At 43.7% G+C, this 23,864-nt stretch overlaps 1 protein-coding gene across 1 annotated transcript; it reads left to right on the plus strand.

The window, feature by feature from the left end:
• The first annotated feature begins 15,544 nt into the window (after positions 1-15,544).
• On the plus strand, positions 15,545-18,333 carry LOC130362064 (posterior protein-like). The gene has a single exon (XM_056565967.1). The coding sequence runs from the start codon at positions 15,545-15,547 to the stop codon at positions 17,201-17,203; it is 1,659 nt and encodes a 552-aa protein (XP_056421942.1). The 3' UTR covers positions 17,204-18,333.
• Positions 18,334-23,864: the final 5,531 nt, after the last annotated feature.

The following is a 23,864-nucleotide window of genomic DNA, read 5'->3' on the forward strand; positions in this document are numbered from 1 at the left end:
GGAATTTCTCACAATGCGCTACAACAGTGATGTCTGTCTCAACAGGCTAAAAACTTACTGAGGGGGGGGGGTAGGTATGGGGGTGACACCATTTTCTACCGCACCGGGTGACACCAACCCTAGCAACGCCACTGAGTGGGCGCAAGAGACGTTAGGGCTCAAGTGAGGGCAAGAGACGAACATCCACCATCCAGAGCACAAGATAAAAAAAATAAAAAAAACAAGTGAGCAACAAAAATCAGGTATTTGAGATAAATATAGGTATTAGACACAGAAAAGTTATATATTTAATATATGTACATTATCAGGATTATATTCTAAGTAACATTTTACATTTTTTGTGGGATATGAAATGTACTCTTTAAATTCCAACGTTTAAAGGGGTACTCCCGTGGAAAAACTGCCAGAAAGTTAAACAGATTTGTAAATCACTTCCATTAAAAAATCTTAATCCTTCCAGTACTTTTTAGGGGCTGTATACTAAAGAGAAATCCAAAATAGAAATGCATTTCCTCTGATGTCATGACCACAGCGCTCTCTGCTGACCTCTGCTGTCCATTTTAGGAACTGTCCAGAGCAGCATATGTTTGCTATGGGGATTTTCTCCTGCTCTGGACAGTTCCTAAAATGGATAGCAGAGGTCAGCAGAGAGCACTGTGGTCATGACATCAGAGGAAATGCATTTCTTTTTTGGATTTCTCTTTAGTAAACAGCCCCTAAAAAGTACTGGAAGGATTAAGATTTTATTTATAGAAGTGATTTACAAATCTGTTTAACTTTCTGGCACCAGTTGATTTAAAAAAAAAGTTTTCCACAGGAGTACCCCTTTAAGTTGCAAAGACAAAAAAAGGTAAAAATCCTTTTGCAATGGGTCACAGCAGGTGGTGGATCCTCTGGGCCTGTGTGGATGATGATGTGAGCTGTGCCAGGGAGCGGAATCTAAGGTGCCACTGGTTTTCACCAGAGCCCACCGCAAAGCAGGATGGTCTTGCTGCGGCAGGCGGCACCCAGGTCGCAACCCCCAGCAGGACTCATCCACACAGGTAGCTGGGAGGTGGCATGGCACAGAAGGAGACTGGCAGGATGTGGCAAGATGGCAGAGGGTCAGGGCAGGTAACACAGGTGCAGGGTAGGTATGATAGCAAGGAACAGGTACACGGTAACAGGGACACAGGACTTTCACTATGGCACTAGGCAACCAAAGATCCGGCAGGGAAACAAGGTAGGAGCTGATATTTAAGGACAGGGGACAGGTGTAGACAGTTGATTAATTGAGCACTGGCCCTTTAAGTGAAAGAGCTCCAGCACGCGGAGGCGGGGGCACATGAGCCGGGGCTGCGCGTGCTACCCGCGATGTGAATTCCTACTCTGGACAGTTGCTGACACAGACAGAAGTGTCAGCAGAGAACGCTGTGGTCAGACAGAAAAGAACAACTTAACTTCCTCTGGAGCATATAGCAGCTGATAAGTACTGGAAGGATTACAATTTTTTTAATAGAAGTAATTTAAAAATCTGTTTAACTTTCTGGAGCCAGTTGATATATAAAAAAAATGTTTTCCACCATAGTACCCCTCAAACATAACAAGTGTTGTGCTTTCCCACAAAAAAAAAAAAAGGTTTAGTTTTGCATCAGGTAAGGGATTTGTACACAGCAGGCACCTAAGTTTTCTGCAGACACAAAGATTCCATAATTTATTGACAGGAAACCTGACATTCAGGCTTACCATGAACTTACTGCTACATCTGCTTTTACATGTGTCAGATTTCAGCCATCTCTCTCATGTATTAAAAATATGTGAATTGCTAAAAGATCTGAAACATTACACGAATAAATAAGCCTCCATCATCCATAGCAAACATCCAAACACATGCAATTTTATTAAGATTAAGTGATTAGTAGCCTTGATGACTTTGATATATTTGCGCCAAATAAGATTGTACCATAACAGATAATCTTGTAGTGTGGCATTTTCCCATTAGTCCATACTCCCGAGCCAATAATGGCATTCCAGCCTAGATTTTATGGTAGTCGAAAATGACTATTATGCAAGTAAAATCCCTGATGTAGTGGCATACTAACAGTTTGTATGGAATATACAATAAACACTAAATTGAAGTTGTCACCAGCATTGGACTGGGGTTCCTTGAGTCCACCAAAGTAAATAATATTTAGGGCCCATCCTCAATCAGTGCACCAAATATTTGTTGTTAGAGATGAGCGAAATCACTAAATTATTTCTCTCTGATATCCAAAAAACTTCTGATTTGGCTGAATTTTAACTGAACTACAAGACATACATTGCCACTAAATGTACACAGGAGCAGGGACCTCTGTTTTTTGACATGAGACCCTGCTTCTGTACAAATCAGAATTGGTCATGAAATCCCTATGAAGGCCTCTGGCAGGACTGAGAGATTAATCAAGACCTGTCTAGCGGGAGAGCGATGCAGTTGCCTATAGCAACCAATCAGATTGCTTCTTTTATTTTTCAGAGGCCTTTTTAAAAGTAAAATAAGCAATCTGATTGGTTACTACAGGCAACTGGTCAACTTTTCCTCTTCACAAGTTCTGATAAATGTCCCCCCTTGTTTCTATTGTGCAAAGCAACCATCTTTTCCACCAAAATCTCATGGAGAAGCATGTGACATACAAATCACTCTTCACCCTTCATAGGAATACACTGTACGTCTCTGCGCCTGAGCAGGGGTACACACCTTTGCCTCCAAAGTGGACTGAATGTAAATCAATGTAAATACAGTTGTAAGGACCCAAACGAGACAGAGAACTGGCACTACTGCTCAAGTCCTGCCATGCATATAGTTAGTACGTTTAAAAAAAGACACGTGTCCATCAAGTTCAACCAATGCATATGGCTATGCATTATTAACCTCTCAGCCAAAGTAATCCTAGCTGTGCGTCTTACAAGTAGATGCAAATGTTCATAAATATGTAACCAAACTTTGTGTGATTAGGGCATAAATTACATGATTAGGGCATAAATTATTGCAATAAAACTGGTTACAGGAGAAGAGTGAGTGCTCCTGTAACCGGTTTTATTGTAATAAACTCATCAGTGAGTGCTGCAGAAAGTTTACTTTTTAAGGCTCTTGGAATGCAGAGATTCACAAACAAATATATATATTTTTTTATTAGAAAGACATAGTGAATAATGAACAACTCTATATATATATATATATATATATATATAGATAGATAGATAGATAGATATACAGTACATATCACTAAACTTGTATAAGCTTATAAAATAGAGTCATTTATGCTGCATGGCAAATCGCAAATGGCACGACATGTAAAAATCTAAAATAGCTTGTGATAGCCTGGGGGTGTAGGGTATATGGGGTGTAACTGGGCGGTAATTAAAGGGTGTCTGATTAACCCTTTCTATTCATGATGCCAGGGTGAGGGCTCCTCTGCAATGCTTGTCCTACCGCCACCCTTCCCAAGAGCGATAGGGAGGTATGGAATAATTGAATGTCCACAACCGGAGAGTTTGCTGAAAACAGTCGTAACTTTTACTGAAGATTTTATGCAAGCTTCATAACCGGAACAGTCTCTATACAGGCAAAGTCTCTTGGAGATTGACAGTGGTTGGGACCTTAAGCGTTTTAGAGTCCGTAGACTGATATGCGCTGTTCCGCTGGATTTAGGGGATTTAATTGAGGTCCAGCAGTCACGCTAGCTTTAGCGGGGATTTAGTTTAGGACTCATGGTTTAATTGAGGCCGAGGCCGGCAGGCTTCAGGCCTATAGTGTCTTTGAAAGTTGCGCAGATCCGTCCTGATAGTCCAGCATCCACGAGAGCAGCAACCCAAGAGAGCGATCATTGGCTACAGCTCCCTTCTATAAGCAGAGGCTGGCCTTAAGCTGATTGGTCCAGTACTTCTGTCAATCATCTTTACAAAGGGTTATGGGTAATCATGTGACCCAAGGAACTCCAAAGGTCCTCCAACATACCATAGAGGAATTAACATAGTCACATGACCGAAGGTCCTGCAACGCTACAAAGGTAGGTATACTAATATGCATTATATTAAATATATCCATTATTAAATATGTACAGATAAACATTATAAAATTAAAGAAGGAGGAGGCGACTAGGGGCTGTCCCACCTGGGGAACCATACCTGCAATACGGTACCGGGACACCACAAGCTGAAAGGCAGTTTTTTTATATTCTCCAAAGAGTTATGTGCCCCACTATGGTATCTTAAAAAAAATAAAAATACCACTCATGTTGCAAAAAGCAGTGCATTATACAATGCATTTTTCATCAGAAAAAATGCAGAAGCATATAGGTAATCACTGTGCATCCAGGCATTGTTCAGCACTAGGCAGCATGTTGTAAACACATCTCATTCTTTCCTAAATGTCCCAATACAGATATATACAGAGCCTATTGACTGGGATGTGTCTCGACAATGCACCCTGAAATAGTCTGTCAGCAGTACTGTGTCACATCAAGCAGGGGGACCTCATCAAGACTAAGGATGCCTGGTAACCCAGCTTACAGACAATGTTTCCCAGGTGCTTTTTACTCCTGGAAAAGGCATGGGGGTAATGTGTGTCCATGGTGAAATAAAAGACTATTCTGTTGCTCAAAAGTACAATTGAGACTGAATGTGGTAATGTATCCAACCAAGTAGACGTAGTCAAATAATTAATGCATGCTTTAAAGGAGTACTCCGGTGGAAAACTTTTTAAAATTTTTTTAAATCAACTGGTGCCAGAAATTTAAACAGATTTGTAAATTACTTCTATTAAAAAAATCTTAGTCCTTCCAGTACTTATTAGCTACTGGATACTACAGAGGAAATTATTTTCTTTTTGGAACACAGAGCTCTCTGCTGACATCACAAGTACAGTGCTCTCTGCTGACATCTCTGTCCATTTTAAGAACTGTCCAGAATAGGAGAAAATCCCCATAGCAAACATATGCTGCTCTGGACAGTTCCTAAAATGGACAGAGATGTCAGCAGAGAGCACTGTGCTCGTGATGTCAGCAGAGAGCTCTGTGTTCCAAAAAGAAAATAATTATAGTATAATAGTATTCCGCAGCTAATAAGTACTGGAAGGATTAAGATTTTTTAATAGATGTAATTTACAAATCTGAAACCAGTTGATTTAAAAAAAATATATATATAAAAGTTTACCACCGGAGTACTCCTTTAATAATAGGATGTGATTTTCCTTTGTTCTGGGAACTTTGGGGGCGAAGGCACATCTCCCAGTGCTATCACAGCCAAACATGTGTCTTCTGTGTGTGAACTTATAAATAATGGGCTGCCCAGTGAAGTGATGGGGAGCTGATAATAGGTATCCAGTATCTTGTTTCTGGAGCACTCTGGTGCCCCTCAGTGCCAGCCAATCAGGGCTCCTGGCGGGGGATTTAAAAATGAAAGTAAAAATTCACTACATACTGTCACGATGCTGGCTGGCAGGTAGTGGATCCTCTGTGCCAGAGAGGGATTGGCGTGGACCGTGCTAGTGGATCGGTTCTAAGTCGCTACTGGTTTTCACCAGAGCCCGCCGCAAAGCGGGATGGACTTGCTGCGGCGGTAGTGACCAGGTCGTATCCACTAGCAACGGCTCAACCTCTCTGACTGCTGAAGATAGGCGCGGTACAAGGGAGTAGGCAGAAGCAAGGTCGGACGTAGCAGAAGGTCGGGGCAGGCAGCAAGGATCGTAGTCAGGGGCAACGGCAGGAGGTCTGGAACACAGGCTAGGAACACACAAGGAAACGCTTTCACTGGCACGATGGCAACAAGATCCGGCAAGGAAGTGCAGGGGAAGTGAGGTGATATAGGGAAGTGCACAGGTGATCAGACTAATTGGAACCACTGCGCCAATCAGCGGCGCAGTGGCCCTTTAAATCGCAAAGACCCGGCGCGCGCGCGCCCTAAGGAGCGGGGCCGCGCGCGCCGGGACAGGACCGACGGAGAGCGAGTCAGGTACGGGAGCCGGGGTGCGCATCGCGAGCGGGCGCTACCCGCATCGCGAATCGCATCCCGGCTGGAGGCAGTATCGCAGCGCCCCGGGTCAGTGGATCTGACCGGAGCGCTGCAGTGAGGAGAGTGTAGCGAGCGCTCCGGGGAGGAGCGGGGACCCGGAGCGCTCGGCGTAACAGTACCCCCCCCTTGGGTCTCCCCCTCTTCTTAGAGCCTGAGAACCTGAGGAGCAGACTTTTGTCTAGGATGTTGTCCTCAGGTTCCCAGGATCTCTCTTCTGGACCACAACCCTCCCAATCCACTAAAAAAAAGGTTTTCCCTCTGACCTTTTTAGATGCTAGAATCTCTTTGACTGAGAAGATGTCCGAGGAGCCGGAAACAGGAGTGGGAGGAACAGATTTGGGAGAGAAACGGTTGATGTTGAGTGGTTTAAGAAGAGAAACGTGAAAGGCATTAGGAATACGAAGAGAAGGAGGAAGAAGAAGTTTGTAAGAGACAGGATTAATCTGACACAAAATTTTGAAAGGACCAAGATAGCGTGGTCCCAACTTGTAGCTAGGGACACGGAAGCGGACATATTTAGCGGAGAGCCATACCTTGTCTCCAGGGGAAAAAATGGGAGGAGCTCTTCTTTTCTTATCCGCGAACTTCTTCATGCGTGATGAAGCCTGTAAGAGAGAATTTTGGGTCTCTCTCCATATGATGGAAAGGTCACGAGAAATTTCATCCACAGCGGGCAGACCAGAGGGCAAGGGGGTAGGGAGGGGGGGAAGAGGGTGACGGCCGTACACCACGAAAAATGGGGATTTGGAGGAAGATTCAGAGACTCTGAAGTTATACGAGAATTCGGCCCATGGAAGGAGATCTGCCCAGTCATCCTGGCGGGAGGAAACAAAATGTCGTAAATAATCACCCAAGACCTGGTTAATTCTTTCTACTTGTCCATTGGATTGGGGATGATATGCAGAAGAAAAATTTAATTTAATCTTGAGTTGTTTACAGAGAGCCCTCCAGAATTTAGACACGAATTGGACGCCTCTATCCGAGACGATCTGCGTAGGCAACCCGTGAAGACGAAAAATGTGTACAAAAAATTGTTTAGCCAACTGAGGCGCTGAAGGAAGACCAGGAAGAGGGATGAAATGTGCCATTTTGGAGAATCGATCAACGACCACCCAAATAACAGTCTTGCCACGGGAAGGGGGTAAATCAGTAATAAAATCCATACCAATCAGAGACCAAGGCTGTTCGGGGACAGGCAGGGGATGAAGAAAACCAGCGGGCTTCTGGCGAGGAGTCTTATCCCGGGCACAGATAGTGCAGGCTCGCACAAAGTCCACAACATCCGTCTCCAGAGTCGGCCACCAATAGAAGCGGGAGATGAGTTGCACAGATTTCTTGATGCCCACATGACCTGCGAGATGGGAGGAGTGACCCCATTTGAGGATTCCGAGGCGTTGGCGTGGAGAAACAAAGGTCTTTCCTGGAGGAGTTTGCCTGATGGAGGCTGGAGAAGTGGAAATCAGGCAGTCAGGAGGAATGATGTGTTGCGGAGAGAGTTCAACTTCCGAGGCATCCGAGGAACGAGAGAGAGCATCGGCCCTAATGTTCTTATCGGCAGGCCGAAAGTGAATTTCAAAATTAAATCGGGCAAAGAACAGAGACCACCGGGCCTGGCGAGGATTCAGCCGTTGGGCAGACTGGAGGTAGGAGAGGTTCTTGTGATCGGTGTAAATAATAACTGGAAATCTTGATCCCTCCAGCAGATGCCTCCATTCCTCAAGTGCTAATTTGATGGCTAGAAGCTCTCGATCCCCGATGGAGTAGTTCCTCTCCGCCGGAGAGAAGGTCCTAGAAAAAAAACCACAAGTGACAGCATGCCCGGAAGAATTTTTTTGTAGAAGAACAGCTCCAGCTCCCACTGAGGAGGCATCAACCTCCAATAGGAAGGGTTTGGAAGGGTCAGGTCTGGAGAGCACGGGAGCCGAAGAAAAGGCAGACTTGAGTCGTTTAAAGGCGTCTTCCGCTTGAGGAGGCCAAGACTTGGGATCGGCATTTTTTTTGGTTAAAGCCACGATAGGGGCCACAACGGTAGAAAAATGTGGAATAAATTGCCTGTAATAATTGGCGAACCCCAAAAAGCGTTGGATAGCACGGAGTCCGGAGGGGCGTGGCCAATCTAAGACGGCAGAGAGTTTGTCTGGATCCATTTGTAGTCCCTGGCCAGAGACCAAGTATCCTAGAAAAGGAAGAGATTGGCATTCAAACAGACATTTCTCAATTTTGGCATAGAGTTGATTGTCACGAAGTCTTTGAAGAACCATACGGACATGCTGGCGGTGTTCTTCTAGATTGGCAGAAAAAATCAGGATATCGTCCAGATATACAACAACACAGGAGTATAAAAGATCACGAAAAATTTCATTAACAAAGTCTTGGAAGACGGCAGGGGCGTTGCACAGGCCAAAGGGCATGACCAGATACTCAAAGTGTCCATCTCTGGTGTTAAATGCCGTTTTCCATTCATCCCCCTCTCTGATGCGGATGAGATTATAAGCACCTCTTAAGTCCAGTTTAGTAAAGATGTGGGCACCTTGGAGGCGATCAAAGAGTTCAGAGATGAGGGGTAGGGGGTAGCGGTTCTTAACCGTGATTTTATTAAGACCGCGGTAGTCAATGCAAGGACGTAGGGAGCCATCTTTTTTGGACACAAAGAAAAATCCGGCTCCGGCAGGAGAGGAGGATTTACGGATAAAGCCCTTTTTTAAATTTTCCTGGACGTATTCAGACATGGCAAGAGTCTCTGGGGCGGACAGAGGATAAATTCTGCCCCGGGGTGGAGTAGTGCCCGGGAGGAGGTCGATAGGACAATCATAAGGCCTGTGAGGAGGTAGAATCTCAGCTTGTTTTTTGCAGAAAACATCCGCAAAGTCCATATAGGCCTTAGGGAGACCGGTTACTGGAGGAACCACAGAGTCACGGCAAGGGTTACTGGGAACCGGTTTTAGACAGTCCTTGGAACAAGAGGGCCCCCAACTCTTGATCTCCCCAGTGGACCAATCCAGGGTTGGGGAATGAAGTTGAAGCCAGGGAAGTCCAAGGAGAATTTCAGAAGTGCAATTGGGGAGGACCAAAAGTTCAATCCTCTCGTGATGAGATCCGATGCACATTAGAAGGGGCTCCGTGCGGAAACGTATGGTACAGTCCAATCTTTCATTGTTTACACAATTGATGTAAAGGGGTCTGGCGAGACTGGTCACTGGGATGTTGAACCTGTTGACGAGAGAGGCCAAAATAAAATTTCCTGCAGATCCAGAGTCCAGGAAGGCCATAGTAGAGAAGGAGAAGGCCGAGGCAGACATCCGCACAGGCACAGTAAGACGTGGAGAAGCAGAGTAGACATCAAGGACTGTCTCACCTTTGTGCGGAGTCAGCGTACGTTTTTCCAGGCGGGGAGGACGGATAGGACAATCCCTCAGGAAGTGTTCGGTACTAGCACAGTACAGGCAGAGATTCTCCATGCGGCGTCGTGTCCTCTCTTGAGGTGTCAGGCGAGACCGGTCGACCTGCATAGCCTCCACGGCGGGAGGCACAGGAACGGATTGCAGGGGACCAGAGGAGAGAGGAGCCGAGGAGAAGAAACGCCTCGTGCGAACAGAGTCCATATCTTGGCGGAGCTCCTGACGCCTTTCGGAAAAACGCATGTCAATGCGAGTGGCTAGGTGAATGAGTTCATGTAGATTAGCAGGGATTTCTCGTGCGGCCAGAACATCTTTAATGTTGCTGGATAGGCCTTTTTTAAAGGTCGCGCAGAGGGCCTCATTATTCCAGGATAATTCTGAAGCAAGAGTACGGAATTGTACGGCATACTCGCCAACGGAAGAATTACCCTGGACCAGGTTCAACAGGGCAGTCTCAGCAGAAGAGGCTCGGGCAGGTTCCTCAAAGACACTTCGGATTTCCGAGAAGAAGGAGTGTACAGAGGCAGTGACGGGGTCATTGCGGTCCCAGAGCGGTGTGGCCCAAGACAGGGCTTTTCCAGACAGAAGGCTGACTACGAAAGCCACCTTAGACCTTTCAGTGGGAAACTGGTCCGACATCATCTCCAGGTGCAGGGAACATTGGGAAAGAAAGCCACGGCAAAACTTAGAGTCCCCATCAAATTTATCCGGCAAGGATAGGCGTAGACCAGAAGCGGCCACTCGCTGCGGAGGAGGTGCAGGAGCTGGCGGAGGAGATGATTGCTGAAGCTGTGGTAGTAACTGCTGTAGCATAACGGTCAGTTGAGACAGCTGTTAGCCTTGTTGCGCTATCTGTTGTGACTGCTGGGCGACCACCGTGGTGAGGTCAGCGACAACTGGCAGAGGAACTTCAGCGGGATCCATGGCCGGATCTACTGTCACGATGCCGGCTGGCAGGTAGTGGATCCTCTGTGCCAGAGAGGGATTGGCGTGGACCGTGCTAGTGGATCGGTTCTAAGTCGCTACTGGTTTTCACCAGAGCCCGCCGCAAAGCGGGATGGACTTGCTGCGGCGGTAGTGACCAGGTCGTATCCACTAGCAACGGCTCAACCTCTCTGACTGCTGAAGATAGGCGTGGTACAAGGGAGTAGGCAGAAGCAAGGTCGGACGTAGCAGAAGGTCGGGGCAGGCAGCAAGGATCGTAGTCAGGGGCAACGGCAGGAGGTCTGGAACACAGGCTAGGAACACACAAGGAAACGCTTTCACTGGCACGATGGCAACAAGATCCGGCAAGGAAGTGCAGGGGAAGTGAGGTGATATAGGGAAGTGCACAGGTGATCAGACTAATTGGAACCACTGCGCCAATCAGCGGCGCAGTGGCCCTTTAAATCGCAAAGACCCGGCGCGCGCGCGCCCTAAGGAGCGGGGCCGCGCGCGCCGGGACAGGACCGACGGAGAGCGAGTCAGGTACGGGAGCCGGGGTGCGCATCGCGAGCGGGCGCTACCCGCATCGCGAATCGCATCCCGGCTGGAGGCAGTATCGCAGCGCCCCGGGTCAGTGGATCTGACCGGAGCGCTGCAGTGAGGAGAGTGTAGCGAGCGCTCCGGGGAGGAGCGGGGACCCGGAGCGCTCGGCGTAACACATACACTACATACATCGCAGGGGAGAGAAACAGGCCCTCCGCTCCCATGCTTTATAGCTTATGATTGCATCGGGTCTCAGAAGTGAGACCCAGTGCAATCAATCCCGCAGCCCCTGTACTACTACCCCCAACATGGAGCAGTCTCTGTTTCATGATGGGGGTAGTAGTATAAGCACTAATGTAGCCTCCCCAGCTGCCCTCAAATTCCTGCAGCTGGGGGAACTACTACTTTCATCATGGAAACAAGTTTGTTCCATGATGGGAATAGTAGTAGTCCCGCAGCACTGCAGGAGTCCCCTGATGTCACCTCTTCTGAGCATGCTCAGAAGTTATAATGGTTCAAAACAGATAATATAAACTGGGTGCAACTGGATGACATTAAAAGCTCATCCGTTTGCCATAGACTTCAATGTTAAATTTAGAATATCAGTTTCTATTCCGTTATTTTTGACGGGAGAAAAAAATACTGCATGCAATGTTTCTTCCCCGTAAAAAAATTAAAATAAAAATAAAAACAAGGAACAGGAAGCAAACGGGTGCAAACAGGTGATAAAGGATTGTAAAAAAAAATCCCATTGACAATGACGGTAATGTCGGTAATTTTATGGCATTGATTATGACAACATTTTATACCATCCAATATACCATTTGGTTCTATTCAGTATGCTAGGAATTAAATAATTTTTATATAATTTAATGTTATGCCCTGTGCTGTCTCATATCGTTAGTCACCATAGCATAGCCACCATGATCCTTAAAGTAAATCTACGCTGCTGTTAGACTCTCAAAGTAAGCAGTCCACATATCACACAGTCACAGTCACTGATGTCAGTTTAAGGCTAGTGATGAGCGGCATTGCCCATATTCGAATTCGCTATATTTCACGAATATATACTGACGAATATTCGCCCTATATTCACAAATTTCGTATATTCGTTATATTTGCATATTCGCATATATGAATATTCGTACATTTGCGTATTCGAGGAAGAAAACAGTGAGGGGATGGGCAACTTTACTATTGGTTGCTAGGGATGTTGTTGATAACCTCTGTATTTGCATCATTCTAATTGGCCCACAAGTGAAAAGAAGAAATATGTGAATATTCACATATGCGCATATGTGGAAGAAAAAGCGAATATTCACAATTTTGAATATATAGCGAATATATTGGCAATATTCACGAATTCGCGAATTTGCGATATTCGTGATAAAAATTTGAAATGCAAATATTCACGCCCAACACGATTTAAGGCCACAGGACCTATGTCCCTCCTCTGAGATGGGGTGGCTTCACTAGAACACTTGAGCTCCAGAACCCAAAAAAAAGGCCTCAATACCTTGTCCATGCCAGTGCCAGCTGTAATATGTGCCATATTTGTCATTAGTCAGTACAGTCTCAGACAATGTGATCTTTATGACATATGTCTTGGTCACATGACCTGAGCAGCTTAAAAAATGTAGATTACTGTATTGATTCTATGAAAAAGAGGCACCCAGTATATACAAGTAAAGCATACATACAGTATATATGTGTATAATACAGTTCTAGGTGAGGATATGTGTGCATCTACACATGGGGATGTAAGACACTACGCTGAATCTTTGCCCCAGGTGAAGAAATGTCTGCAGCTTTGTCATAAGATGTGGCACAATGTATTATTGTTACAAATAATGTCACTGACTGCAATTAGAAAGTTCTAATGTGATAATTTTTTGCTTATTTTTGTAAAATTGCAGTATTACTAGTTACATAGTTAGTACGGCCGAAAAGACATATGTCCATCAAGTTCAACCAGGGAATTAAGGGGTAGGGGTGTGGCGCAATATTGGGGAAGGGATGAGATTTTATATTTCTTCATAAGCATTAATCTTATTTTGTTCCAGGAATGTATCTAATCCTGTTTTAAAGTTGTTAATTGTTCCTGCTGTGACCAGTTCCTGAGGTAGACCGTTCCATAAATTCACAGTCCTCACGTGTCGCCCCTTGAGACTAAACTTTTTCTTCTCCAGACGGAGGGAGTGCCCCCTCGTCCTTTGGGGGGGTTTAACCTGGAACAGTTTTTCTCCATATTTTTTGTATGGGCCATTAATATACTTATATACGTTTATCATATCCCCCCTTAAACGTCTCTTCTCAAGACTAAACAATTGTAACTCCTTTAATCGCTCCTCATAGCTAAGATGTTCCATGCCCCATATTAGTTTAGTCGCGCGTCTCTGCACCCTTTCCAACTCCGCAGTGTCCCTTTTATGGACAGGTGCCCAAAACTGAACAGCATATTCCAGGTAAGGCCGTACCAATGATTTATAAAGGGGGAGTATTATGTCCCTGTCCCTTGAGTCCATGTCTCTTTTTATACATGACAATATCCTGCTGGCTTTGGAAGCAGCAGCCTGACATTGCATGCTATTCTGTAGTCTGTGATCTACAAGTACACCCAGATCCTTCTCTACCAGTGACTCTGCCAGTTTAATCCCCCCTAAGACATACGATGCATGCAGGTTATTAGTACCCAGATGCATAACTTTACATTTATCCACATTGAACCTCATTTGCCAAGTGGATGCCCAGACACTTAGTCTATCCAAGTCATCTTGTAACTTATGCATATCCTCTATAGACTGTACTGTGCTACAAAGCTTGGTGTCATCTGCAAAGATAGAAACAGAGCTGTTAATACCATCTGTTGGAAGTCAACATTGGACTGATACAATCAGATATGGTGGGAAGACAGGATATGGGGAGTGAATATGCTTTCTCCCCCAGGTGTAAATAGAAATGTCAATAGGCCTGGCATCTGGACATCTTGTTTGATCCTATTGTAAGCAGCAGTATTGATAAGCCTGAACATTTGGTTTTAAACTGTTGGGAAGCCATAAACAACAATGCTGAACCACAAGGATAAAGTGAGCCTCCTGTCCTGAGGAGATGAAAGCAGCCCCTGCGGTGTCGCACACAATGGACTACGCATCTATAATGGAGTGAACATCCTGTTGGCATCAAGGTGTGAATCCCAAGGACTTGCATTTGTAATGGAGTAGACATCCTGTCACCCGATCAAGGTGTAATTCCCATTGACTTATCCGAGGTACAAGGGCGCCATCCACAGGAAGATGTACCTACTGCAACAATATTCAGAGACTGACCCGTATCTGGTTACTGCGAGTTGATTGGAGAGATTATAACAAAGAAGGCCGGACAATACCGGAGCAAAGGGTGGAGTTATGGGTGTGAATGTGGTTTGATGTGATATATATACTAGGCTAAATTGTATGGCAGTAGATTAGTATTAGATCTAGATACTAGGTTTTATATTTTATATGTTTATTAATGCTTATATTCTTTACCAAGTATAGGACATTGAAGGGAGGTTTTGCTATATGCTTTATTTTATTTTGCTTTGTAGCATTTCATGTTATTTTTCCTTTTGCTAAGTAAATAAGCTATTTCTTAAAGTCTGGATTCCTCATATTTCAAAGACTAATTCAGGATAGAGTAGGTAGCAGATTACAACAGATACAACATTTGGCACCCCAGCGGATCGTGGAATACAATACTCTACGAAGAACCCAGACGTTCAAATCTGCTTTATCCAGTTCCTGAAAGTCCAAGGAGTATCCTGCATGGTGACCAGACCAAAACCACTTCAAGAGAGACAGAGCGAGGGGAAATTTCCTTGGTGGATAAGTAGCATGCTGGTTCGTGGATACTAAAAGACACCTGAGAAATCAACCCGAATTTCTGGAAAACACTGCATCAATGAGCGGACGCGTTTAATTGGTGAGTATAAGTTCCTTTACTTGTATCTTATATAAGCAATGTTATGTTATGTGTGTTGTTGATAGTCTATGAAGTTCAGGCCTGTATAATTGTTAAAGTGTTAATTGTTGCCGGCAAGTTAGGGTTAGTACCCTGTTGACTGAAGTACTTATAGGATCTAAAGGATAAAACCAGACATCTCTGCGAGGAAAGTGAGGGAGAGTAAGCTCTCTGAACCTCATGTTAAGGGGAAGTAGCCTTATGCCTCAATAGGAGATCACTCTTGGCCTGGATCTTGGATCGGTAGTTGATCAGGTATATGAGGTACGGTCAGTCAGGAATTGGTAAGGTCATGAGACTCTGAAAGTGATTTTGGAGTGTGAATTACCGTAGGGAGGATTATGTGAAATCTTTGTCCCTGGTGTAGTAAATTGTCATTTACTGTTTGTAGTAATTTTGTGTTTATTTGTAGTAAGTTATTACTCAATAATATAGTAATTATTTGAGATATCTTTGTTTCTTTGTGTATTATCATTTACTGGCTATAGTAGTTTATTTGGTATATCTTTGTTTCTTTGTGTATTATCATTTACTGGCTATAGTAGTTATTTGAGATATCTTTGTTTCTTTGCGTATTATCATTTACTGGCTATAGTAAGTTGGTGATATCTAGTTATTGTTATCTGTAGTTCTAGGAATTGTAGGTAAAAATGGAAATTGTAAATCAATTTGTTGGAAAGTATGCATCTGCTAGTTTTAAGATTTGTACAGATGATGCATTGACACACCAGTTTAATGATATTATGAAACAATGTGATGAGCAGAATGCGAGTAGCAAACATAGAAAGGCGAGTAAAAAAGCAAAGAAAGAGAAATTAGCTAATATGTTGTGTATGTTAATGAAAATGAAAGAGATTGCAGAACAAAAGGAATTGCAATGGTATTCTGAAAAGGCTCAGTTAAGGGGTGAGCTGGATAAGGTTGAACAGGATATTACTGTGGCTATTGCTAGTGCTGGAAGTGATGGTTGTGAGTGTGAAGAGCTCAGAGAGGAAGTGGACAGACTGGTTCAACAGAATTGTGATTTGGAGGATGAAATACAGGAATATGAGGAAAGATGTAGGCTTAGAGATCTACAAATTGCATCATTAGGAGAAAAAGAAGCAAAGAATGATGATGTTGTGAGAGCACTTAAGAATCAGTTACATGATGCTAATAAACAATTGGTTCATAAAGAGCATTGCAGTGGGACCTTGAGACCTCAGGAAAATGTAAAAGTTAATAATTGTTATTGTGGCAATCAAACACAAATGTATGGTTCCCCTGAACAGGAGAAAAGAGATAGGAAATGGGGGGAGGAGCAGCCTATTTGCACTGCAGATGATCTACAATCGACCCCAGATCATAGTTCCTCTCTCTTTATTCCTGTATCAGATGGAAGTAGACAAAGAAGGGATAGTTTGCATATTCATGGTAGCAATCGTGTCCAATCCACAACACTCTCTATACAGGACAAAACAAACCTATGCCAAATTTTGGGGAAATTTGATACAAGTGCCTCACCCATTAGTCTTTCCAATAGGTTGGAAGCTGTGGTTACGCAGTATAATCTCAACAATAGAGATGCATGTGACTTATTTCGTGTATGGCTCCCATCTCAGCTTTGTGAGAAGTTGCAGCCTCCTGTGGGCACTCACAAAGGATTATCTGCAGAACTCAACTCCAACTGGGGAAATGCAAATGATAGGCTGAAAGAGTTGCATAGAGTGATGGGAGGAAGAGATACCAGAGGTACCAATGCCCTAGAGAATGCTAAGTTAAAGAGAGGGGATGACCCAATTATTTTCTGCAGTGAATATTTGACCATATTTCGTGCTACCTATAACTGTCCTGACATGTCTCCTGACGACAGCAGTTTTCTCTATTCAATGGCTAATAAATGCACTTTTGTTGACTATCCAACAAAGGTTGCCTTAAGGAATGCAAATTCCTATCAAGCCTTTTTGAATATCTTAAAGGACTGGATTCAGGAGACTAGTCATGACAGCAAGCCCCAAAAGAGAATATCAGAGGTAGTTAAGAATGAAGGCAAAGTGAGATTTATGGGAAAGTGTTACAAGTGTGGAAATATGGGTCATACTATGAGAGAGTGCAGAAGTACTAGGAAAGGTAACAGCAAAGATTTGATACCAAAAAAACTGCAACAAAAGCAAGGATTAAATAATGAAGCTGATAGAGTACCTCAGACTCCTGAAGCTACATTATATGGTCCACTTTTGAAGGAGATCAGGAGGATAGGCAAAGCAATAGCAGAGATGCCAGATGAATTAAAGGCCCCACCTCCAACAAATCCTTATATGAAACAATAGGGATGTCAGGCCCCTGTGTTGTCCCTAGTGTGCCAGCTAGATAGGGACAAGGGCGGTAGACCACGTATCCAGGGTACGGTAGGGGGCCATCGTACAAAGATTTTAATGGATACGGGGGCAGCCGTAAGTTTGACTAATTTGGATTTGACTGTGAACCCTAATGGTAAACACATTTTCCTAAGAGGCTTTGGTGGACAGCTGGTACCCTCTAAACAATCTGTGCCTATAAATATAAACATGGGAAACCTAGGTGTGGAGCATAGTCTGTACCTATCTCCAACACACGAAGGTACCATTATTGGCTCAGATGTGATGAGAGATCATGGGCTTGTTGTTGATCTGTGTAATTGGATGTTGTGGAAAGGATCACGATACAAAGGCTGCCTTAGGATGATTACTGACAACTATGGAATTGATGCGATCAAAAGTACTGACTCTCTGGACCCTGCTGCATTGTTAAAAACTGAGGACAGACAACTGGCTGATATTTTGTGGCAACATAACAAGGTGTGGGCAACATCAAAAACTCATTGTGGCAAAGTTTCAAACATGGTAGTGATGGTAGAAGGCCCAGATCCCCCTCCCCAGAGGCAATACAAAATACCTCCTGAGTCCATTCCATATATCAAAAAAATACTGGAGGAATTACTGGCCCAAAATGTAATCAGGGAGTGTCAGTCAACAAACAACGCCCCCTTGTGGCCAGTCAAGAAACCAAATGGTTGGAGGCCTACTCTGGACTATAGGGCATTAAATAAGTGTACCCCTCCTGTTACAAATGTGGTCGCCAAAATGCCCGACATGATGACAACGCTAAAACCATCTTCCACGGTGTACTCATCAATAGATATCTCAAATGGGTACTTTTCAATCCCCATACATCCTGATTGCCAGTACAAATTTGCATTTACATTTCAAGGGAAGCAGTACACATTTTGTCGGTTGCCACAGGGCTTCAAGTCCAGTTCAACGTACTTCCATAAATGCATGGTTGAGATATTGTTGTCATTTTCGGAGCCTGACTGTATTGTACAATATGTGGATGACATATTGCTCCAAACTGACAACAAGGAAAAACACTACGTATTACTGAAAGAGTTGTTGGCGCTTCTTGAAAATGCAGGCCTTAAGTTAAATCCTACTAAGGCCCAGTTAATGAAGGATTCAGTGACCTTCTTGGGAGTCATAGTTTCAAAAGGGGGGAGGATTCCTGACCCAAACAAATGTGAAACTATACAGAAATTACCTAGGCCAAACACAAAAACATCCCTCAGACAATTTTTGGGAATGGTTGGATTTTGTAGGGACTTCATAGAGGGGTTTGCTGAGAAAGCCAAGCCGCTCTATGAACTCTTGAAAGGGAACACACGAGAAGCAGACCCCCTTGAGTGGATGCAAGAGCATGAGGAAGCTTTTGTTAGGCTGAAGATCAGCCTCACTCAGGCACCTGCTCTAAGCAATCCAAACCCAGATTTACCATTTGCAATACAGGTTAACGCCTCCAAGATAGCAATTACGGCTGTGTTGCTGCAGGAGAGACAAGGTAAATGGGTTCCTGTTGGATACCTATCAAGGTTATTGAGTCCTGTGGAAATAGGATTTGAGGACTGTGTCAGGAATCTTTTGGCAGTGCACTGGGCAGTCATAGCTACAGAACACATAGTGGGGTTTGCCAAAATCATCTTACAAACTCCTCACACTCCCATCAAGATGCTCTTGGAGCGGACACTCAGTGGGGTGTCATCTCAAAGGGTAGCTAGATGGCTGGTAGATCTGACACCAAGAAACATCACTGTAGCGCACAGTGCCTCCTATGTGCTGCCACAATTGATGCAATACGAAGGCGAGAAACATGATTGTGGAGAGGTGCATAGGACTAAGACACAGGAAGTGTTTAGATTGACAACCGGAAAGGAAGATCTTAAAATTTGGGTAGATGGATCTAGGTATTGGGAAGAGGGACAGTTTCACACAGGGTACGCCATGTGGTGTCCACAGACCTATGAACGAGTTCTCATCAAGTGCCCAAGAAATTTCTCCGCTCAAAGAGCAGAGTTGGAAGCGGTAAGAGAAGCCATTTCTCACTTTCAGTCAGGCCCAATTGCTATCTTTTCTGATAGTGCTTATGTTACTAGATCACTAACTGAGTACATGCCTTTGTGGCACACAAGAGGATTTAGTGATGCATCAGGCAAGACACTTGCGCATGGTTCAGTGTTGAAGGGCATTTGGGACAAAGCCTGTTTAGAACCACAAAGAATAGCAATAATAAAGGTAAAGGCACATCAGAAGGGCATGGATGAAATTACAGTTGGCAACAATGAGGTAGACAAGCTAGCAAAAGAAGCAGCAGTCATGGGGGCCAGGTGGACTCCCTATGATATTGAGGGAAGGCAGGCCTGGGATGAACATAACAGTGAGGACAGAGACAAAATCGATGTAGAGCTTGAATGCCTGCCTATTGTTAGAACACCAACACCATGCTTAGCAGCGGAGCAGGATAAAGACCCTAAGTTGCAGCAAATCAAATGCTCCATTAGGGAAGAGATAGCACCTATACCCCAAAACTACATTCTCCAGGATGATCTGTTGCTTAGAGAAACCTCAGACGGCCCTAGATTTGTGGTACCATGTCAGTATCAAAAGGACATTGCAAAAGAAAACCATAGACTGACAGGTCATATGGGCACTGAGGGTACCTTAAAATTTGTTCAAGCAAAATACTGGTGGGAGAACATGAAAGACACTGTTCTGGGGGTTATGCAAGAATGTTTGATCTGTGCTCAAATGAACCCAAGACCAAAAGGACAAAGGCCTGTGCTGTCCAGGATACCGTTGGCAGAAGGACCATGGGAAAGGTTGCAAATTGACTTTGTTGGTCCTTTGCCCAGCGCTCCTGGAGGGTACCGATATTTGCTGGTGGTAATTGATGTGTTTTCTAAATGGGTGGAAGCTTTGCCCATGAGGAAAGACACTGCAGCAGCAACAGCAAAAGCCCTATGGAGGGAGGTCATCTCAAGGTGGGGATTCCCTAAGGTCATAGAATCAGACAGGGGCACACATTTCACAGGGAAGATCATGACAGGCATGTGTGAGATGTTGAATGTTGAACAGAAATTTCATGTACCATATCATCCCCAATCATCAGGGATGGTAGAAAGAATGAACAGAACGCTAAAGGAAAGACTTAAAAAAATGGTATTACAATCTGGAAATAACTGGTTATGCCACTTACCCACAATTCTAATGGCCATACGGGGTACAGAGGCAAGAGGAACCTCAATCACTCCATATCAATTAATGACTGGTAGGATAATGAACCTGTGCCACCCTGCAGACCCACAGCTTAGTACACCAATGAGGGAGAGTGCCGAGAAAGAAAAATTCCTTACACAGTTACAGGACCAAATACAGAAATATCTGCACTTTGCAGCCTCCAATATGGCACCAAGGGCAAAAGAAGAATCTGGCAGGCCACCGATTAAGCTAGAAGTAGGAGACAGGGTAATGGTAAAGAACTTTGTGCCTAAGTCTTCATGGGATGCAAATTGGATGGGCCCTTTCCTGGTGACAGTGAAACTGAGTGATCAGGTTGTAAAGGTCAAACGAGTGGACAGTAAGAAAGGGGTCAAATGCATGAAAAGAAGGGATATGGATATGTGGGTTCATGCAGATCAATGTAAAAGAATATAACTGATAAGAATGTGATGCTTCTCTTGTTCTTTATTCCAGGATCCTACATGAAGCGTGAATTAACAGGCTGAAATTTCCGGATTCTGGATATGGAGATTACAACAATTTTGTTGATGATTGGCATCACCCATGCTATTGGATTGCATGCTTTTGAACAATCAGGGGATGAAGACACACATATGTTTCCAGATGGTGAACATGGAAAGGCAGTATTTATATCACCTGTAACAGCTATGGATTTGCCACAAAGTGATAATAGCCACAAAGTCAGGAGTAGGAAAGTGCGACTCATTCCGGAGGGAAAAGATGCTTCTCAAAGATTTTATAAGAATCCGGGTGGGCAATTCGAGTACAGTGTGGTTTTCTCTTTTGGGAGGGTAAATCATAGTTCAAGTATGGGAAGGCTTGAATTAACACATGGTGCGCAAAACATTTTGCCAGAATCACTACAACCATTCATGATGGCAACGGTGTATGTGAATGATACTGGTTATTGGCTGGGAGAAGAGTCTGACTTGCCAAATGCAGGTGAGCAGAAAGGTATTCAATATGGAATATTTAGTGACAACTTGAGAGAAGGATTATATTTGTTTATGTGTGGCATTTATTGGCACGATAGTATGCACCCAAAGCTCATACCAAAAAATATTAACCTGGCTTATAGTAAAACAGGCCTTGGTGGAACCACAGACATGAGTATAACAATTCAGCGTGGTGAAAATTATATTATTGGTACAATGTCCAAATCATATAAGACTTATAAGGAGATGGTTGGTCACTGGACATGTGGTGCACCAGAAATAGAGATTGGGGCTATGCATATTATTGATGCCAATCCAGATTATATTAGACCATGCACAAACAAAGATTCTGAGAATGCTCAACAGGCCTCACATTTGGAGATAGGACAACCATTTCAAGTTAACCTAGACTCTGCCCAGACAATGGCTAGTGGTGTTCAATATGCATTTGTCACATGGCGGTTCAATATTTCTCAATGGCTAATCAGAACCCATTTTCCAACATGTACAGGGCATACTCTAAATCAGGTACGTTCCCTCTATCAATGGCTAATTCCTAGAAGCACAAGGGCAAGCAATCACTTGATTAGGACTGGGAAGAACAGAGGAAAAAGGGATATGTTCAGTACAATATTGGGTGGGGTAGGAGCTGGTATGGGACTCATTAATCAGGCAGATATCAGTGTCTTAAGAGCCAAACTTGCAGCCATAGCATCTAATAGTAAAAACGGGTTCGAGGTACAGAGGGAAATTAATCAAGTCATCAGCAACCTACAGCGAGGACACATAGATACTAATATTGGAGTAACAACGGACATTATTCAGCATTTTAAGGTGTTCGTTGAAAATATGCAGACTTATGGGAGAAATATATCCTGGGCTCTGGTCTGTACACAAGGGCAGGTGGAACTATCAACTAATATAAAGTTGGCAATTCAAACCTTATATAGTGGGCAGTGGCCATTTGAATTACTATCTCAGGCCACAGCTGCATTACCTGAACTCCTCAAATTCACAAATTCTAAATGGTGGGCCAACGCTTGGATTGGTTGTAGTAATCACAACGTGGAAACGTGTTATGCCTCTTCCCTAATTCCGTACACGAGTTCCCCTTTAGAGGTTGTATATAAGGTCACTTCAATTGGTATTTTAACTGGAGGATCCACACTATTACATCCAAGATTAGACCATCCTCAGGTTATTAGGAAAAATGGATTGTGGAAACAGGTTGATATTTCCCTCTGCCTTCATAGAAATCAAGATATCTTGTGTACACCAGGCCAGTATAGATTGGTGGAGGACAAGTGTTGGAACAATGCTTCGGTTTGTGTTCTGGATGGGGAGTCTATTGCAAAAGACAAGGCACCAGTCATGTACTTAGGACATCAGAGAGTCTGTTTCTTTCTATTAGACATCACCAATGTAACTTTGATCACAACCCACTGCTCAATAACAACACCTGTGAATAGTGGTGCATGGTGCACGCTTGGTAACATCACTGAGATCCAAACACCAAGTTGGAGATATGTGCTTCCCATCATTGCAAACTTGTCTGTGGATATTAGATATCATAACCCCGCCAATCTTCAAGCGCTAAAATTGGGAATGGGGAAAGAGCTTCAGGATTGGCTGGTCAAATTTGATAAAGATGAGTATTTGCTTAAGGAACTACAGCAAGAAAGAGCTAATGCTACAATCCTAATACACCATGACCAGAATGAGCTAAAACACATCACACATCTGTTAGAAAATAATGCTAAGGGTTATTGGTGGGAGGTCATATTTGGGCATTCAAGTGCAGCTAATGGAATTTTGAATTTTTTAATCCATCCAATTGTAGTATTGCGACATCTATATAAAAAGATCCAAGTCCTATCCATGGAGATAGAAACACGAAATAGATATAAAATTGCATCGTATGAATTAGATGTACCATTAAAAACAGAGGAAAATCTTGTAAATTGTGACAACTGTGGCAGAAAAGGACATAGCAGAACAAACTGCCTAATTCCTGAACGACACAACAAATGTAATAAGAAAGTGAACATTTAATTACTTCAAGCATGAATACTTGAATTATATTTTATGGTGTGTTTAGTAGTGTAGTTGACATATGTATTTTAATTTTGTTGGTGAATATGTATTTGTAATAGTAATTCAAATTTAACTCCTTCAATGTCCTAATAGAAGTGTAATTTGTATGAAAACTAATTGGAATGAGTGGAAATTGATGAATGGTGAGTGACTGGGTTCACCCTTTCTCTGTTCGGATAATGATGGACCGCAAGGTTGAAGAGGAATATGGATCATGGAATTCTCATCGTTGGTGTGTCATTCAGACACAAAGGGGCATATGTTGGAAGTCAACATTGGACTGATACAATCAGATATGGTGGGAAGACAGGATATGGGGAGTGAATATGCTTTCTCCCCCAGGTGTAAATAGA

This window comes from Hyla sarda, chromosome 1, assembly GCF_029499605.1.
Source record: "Hyla sarda isolate aHylSar1 chromosome 1, aHylSar1.hap1, whole genome shotgun sequence".
Classification (NCBI taxonomy): Eukaryota; Metazoa; Chordata; class Amphibia; order Anura; family Hylidae; genus Hyla; species Hyla sarda.

Bases quoted from the DNA above. Each gene is read 5' to 3' on its own strand.
- LOC130362064 (XM_056565967.1), top strand. From the start codon at position 15,545: ATGGAAATTGTAAATCAATTTGTTGGAAAGTATGCATCTGCTAGTTTT.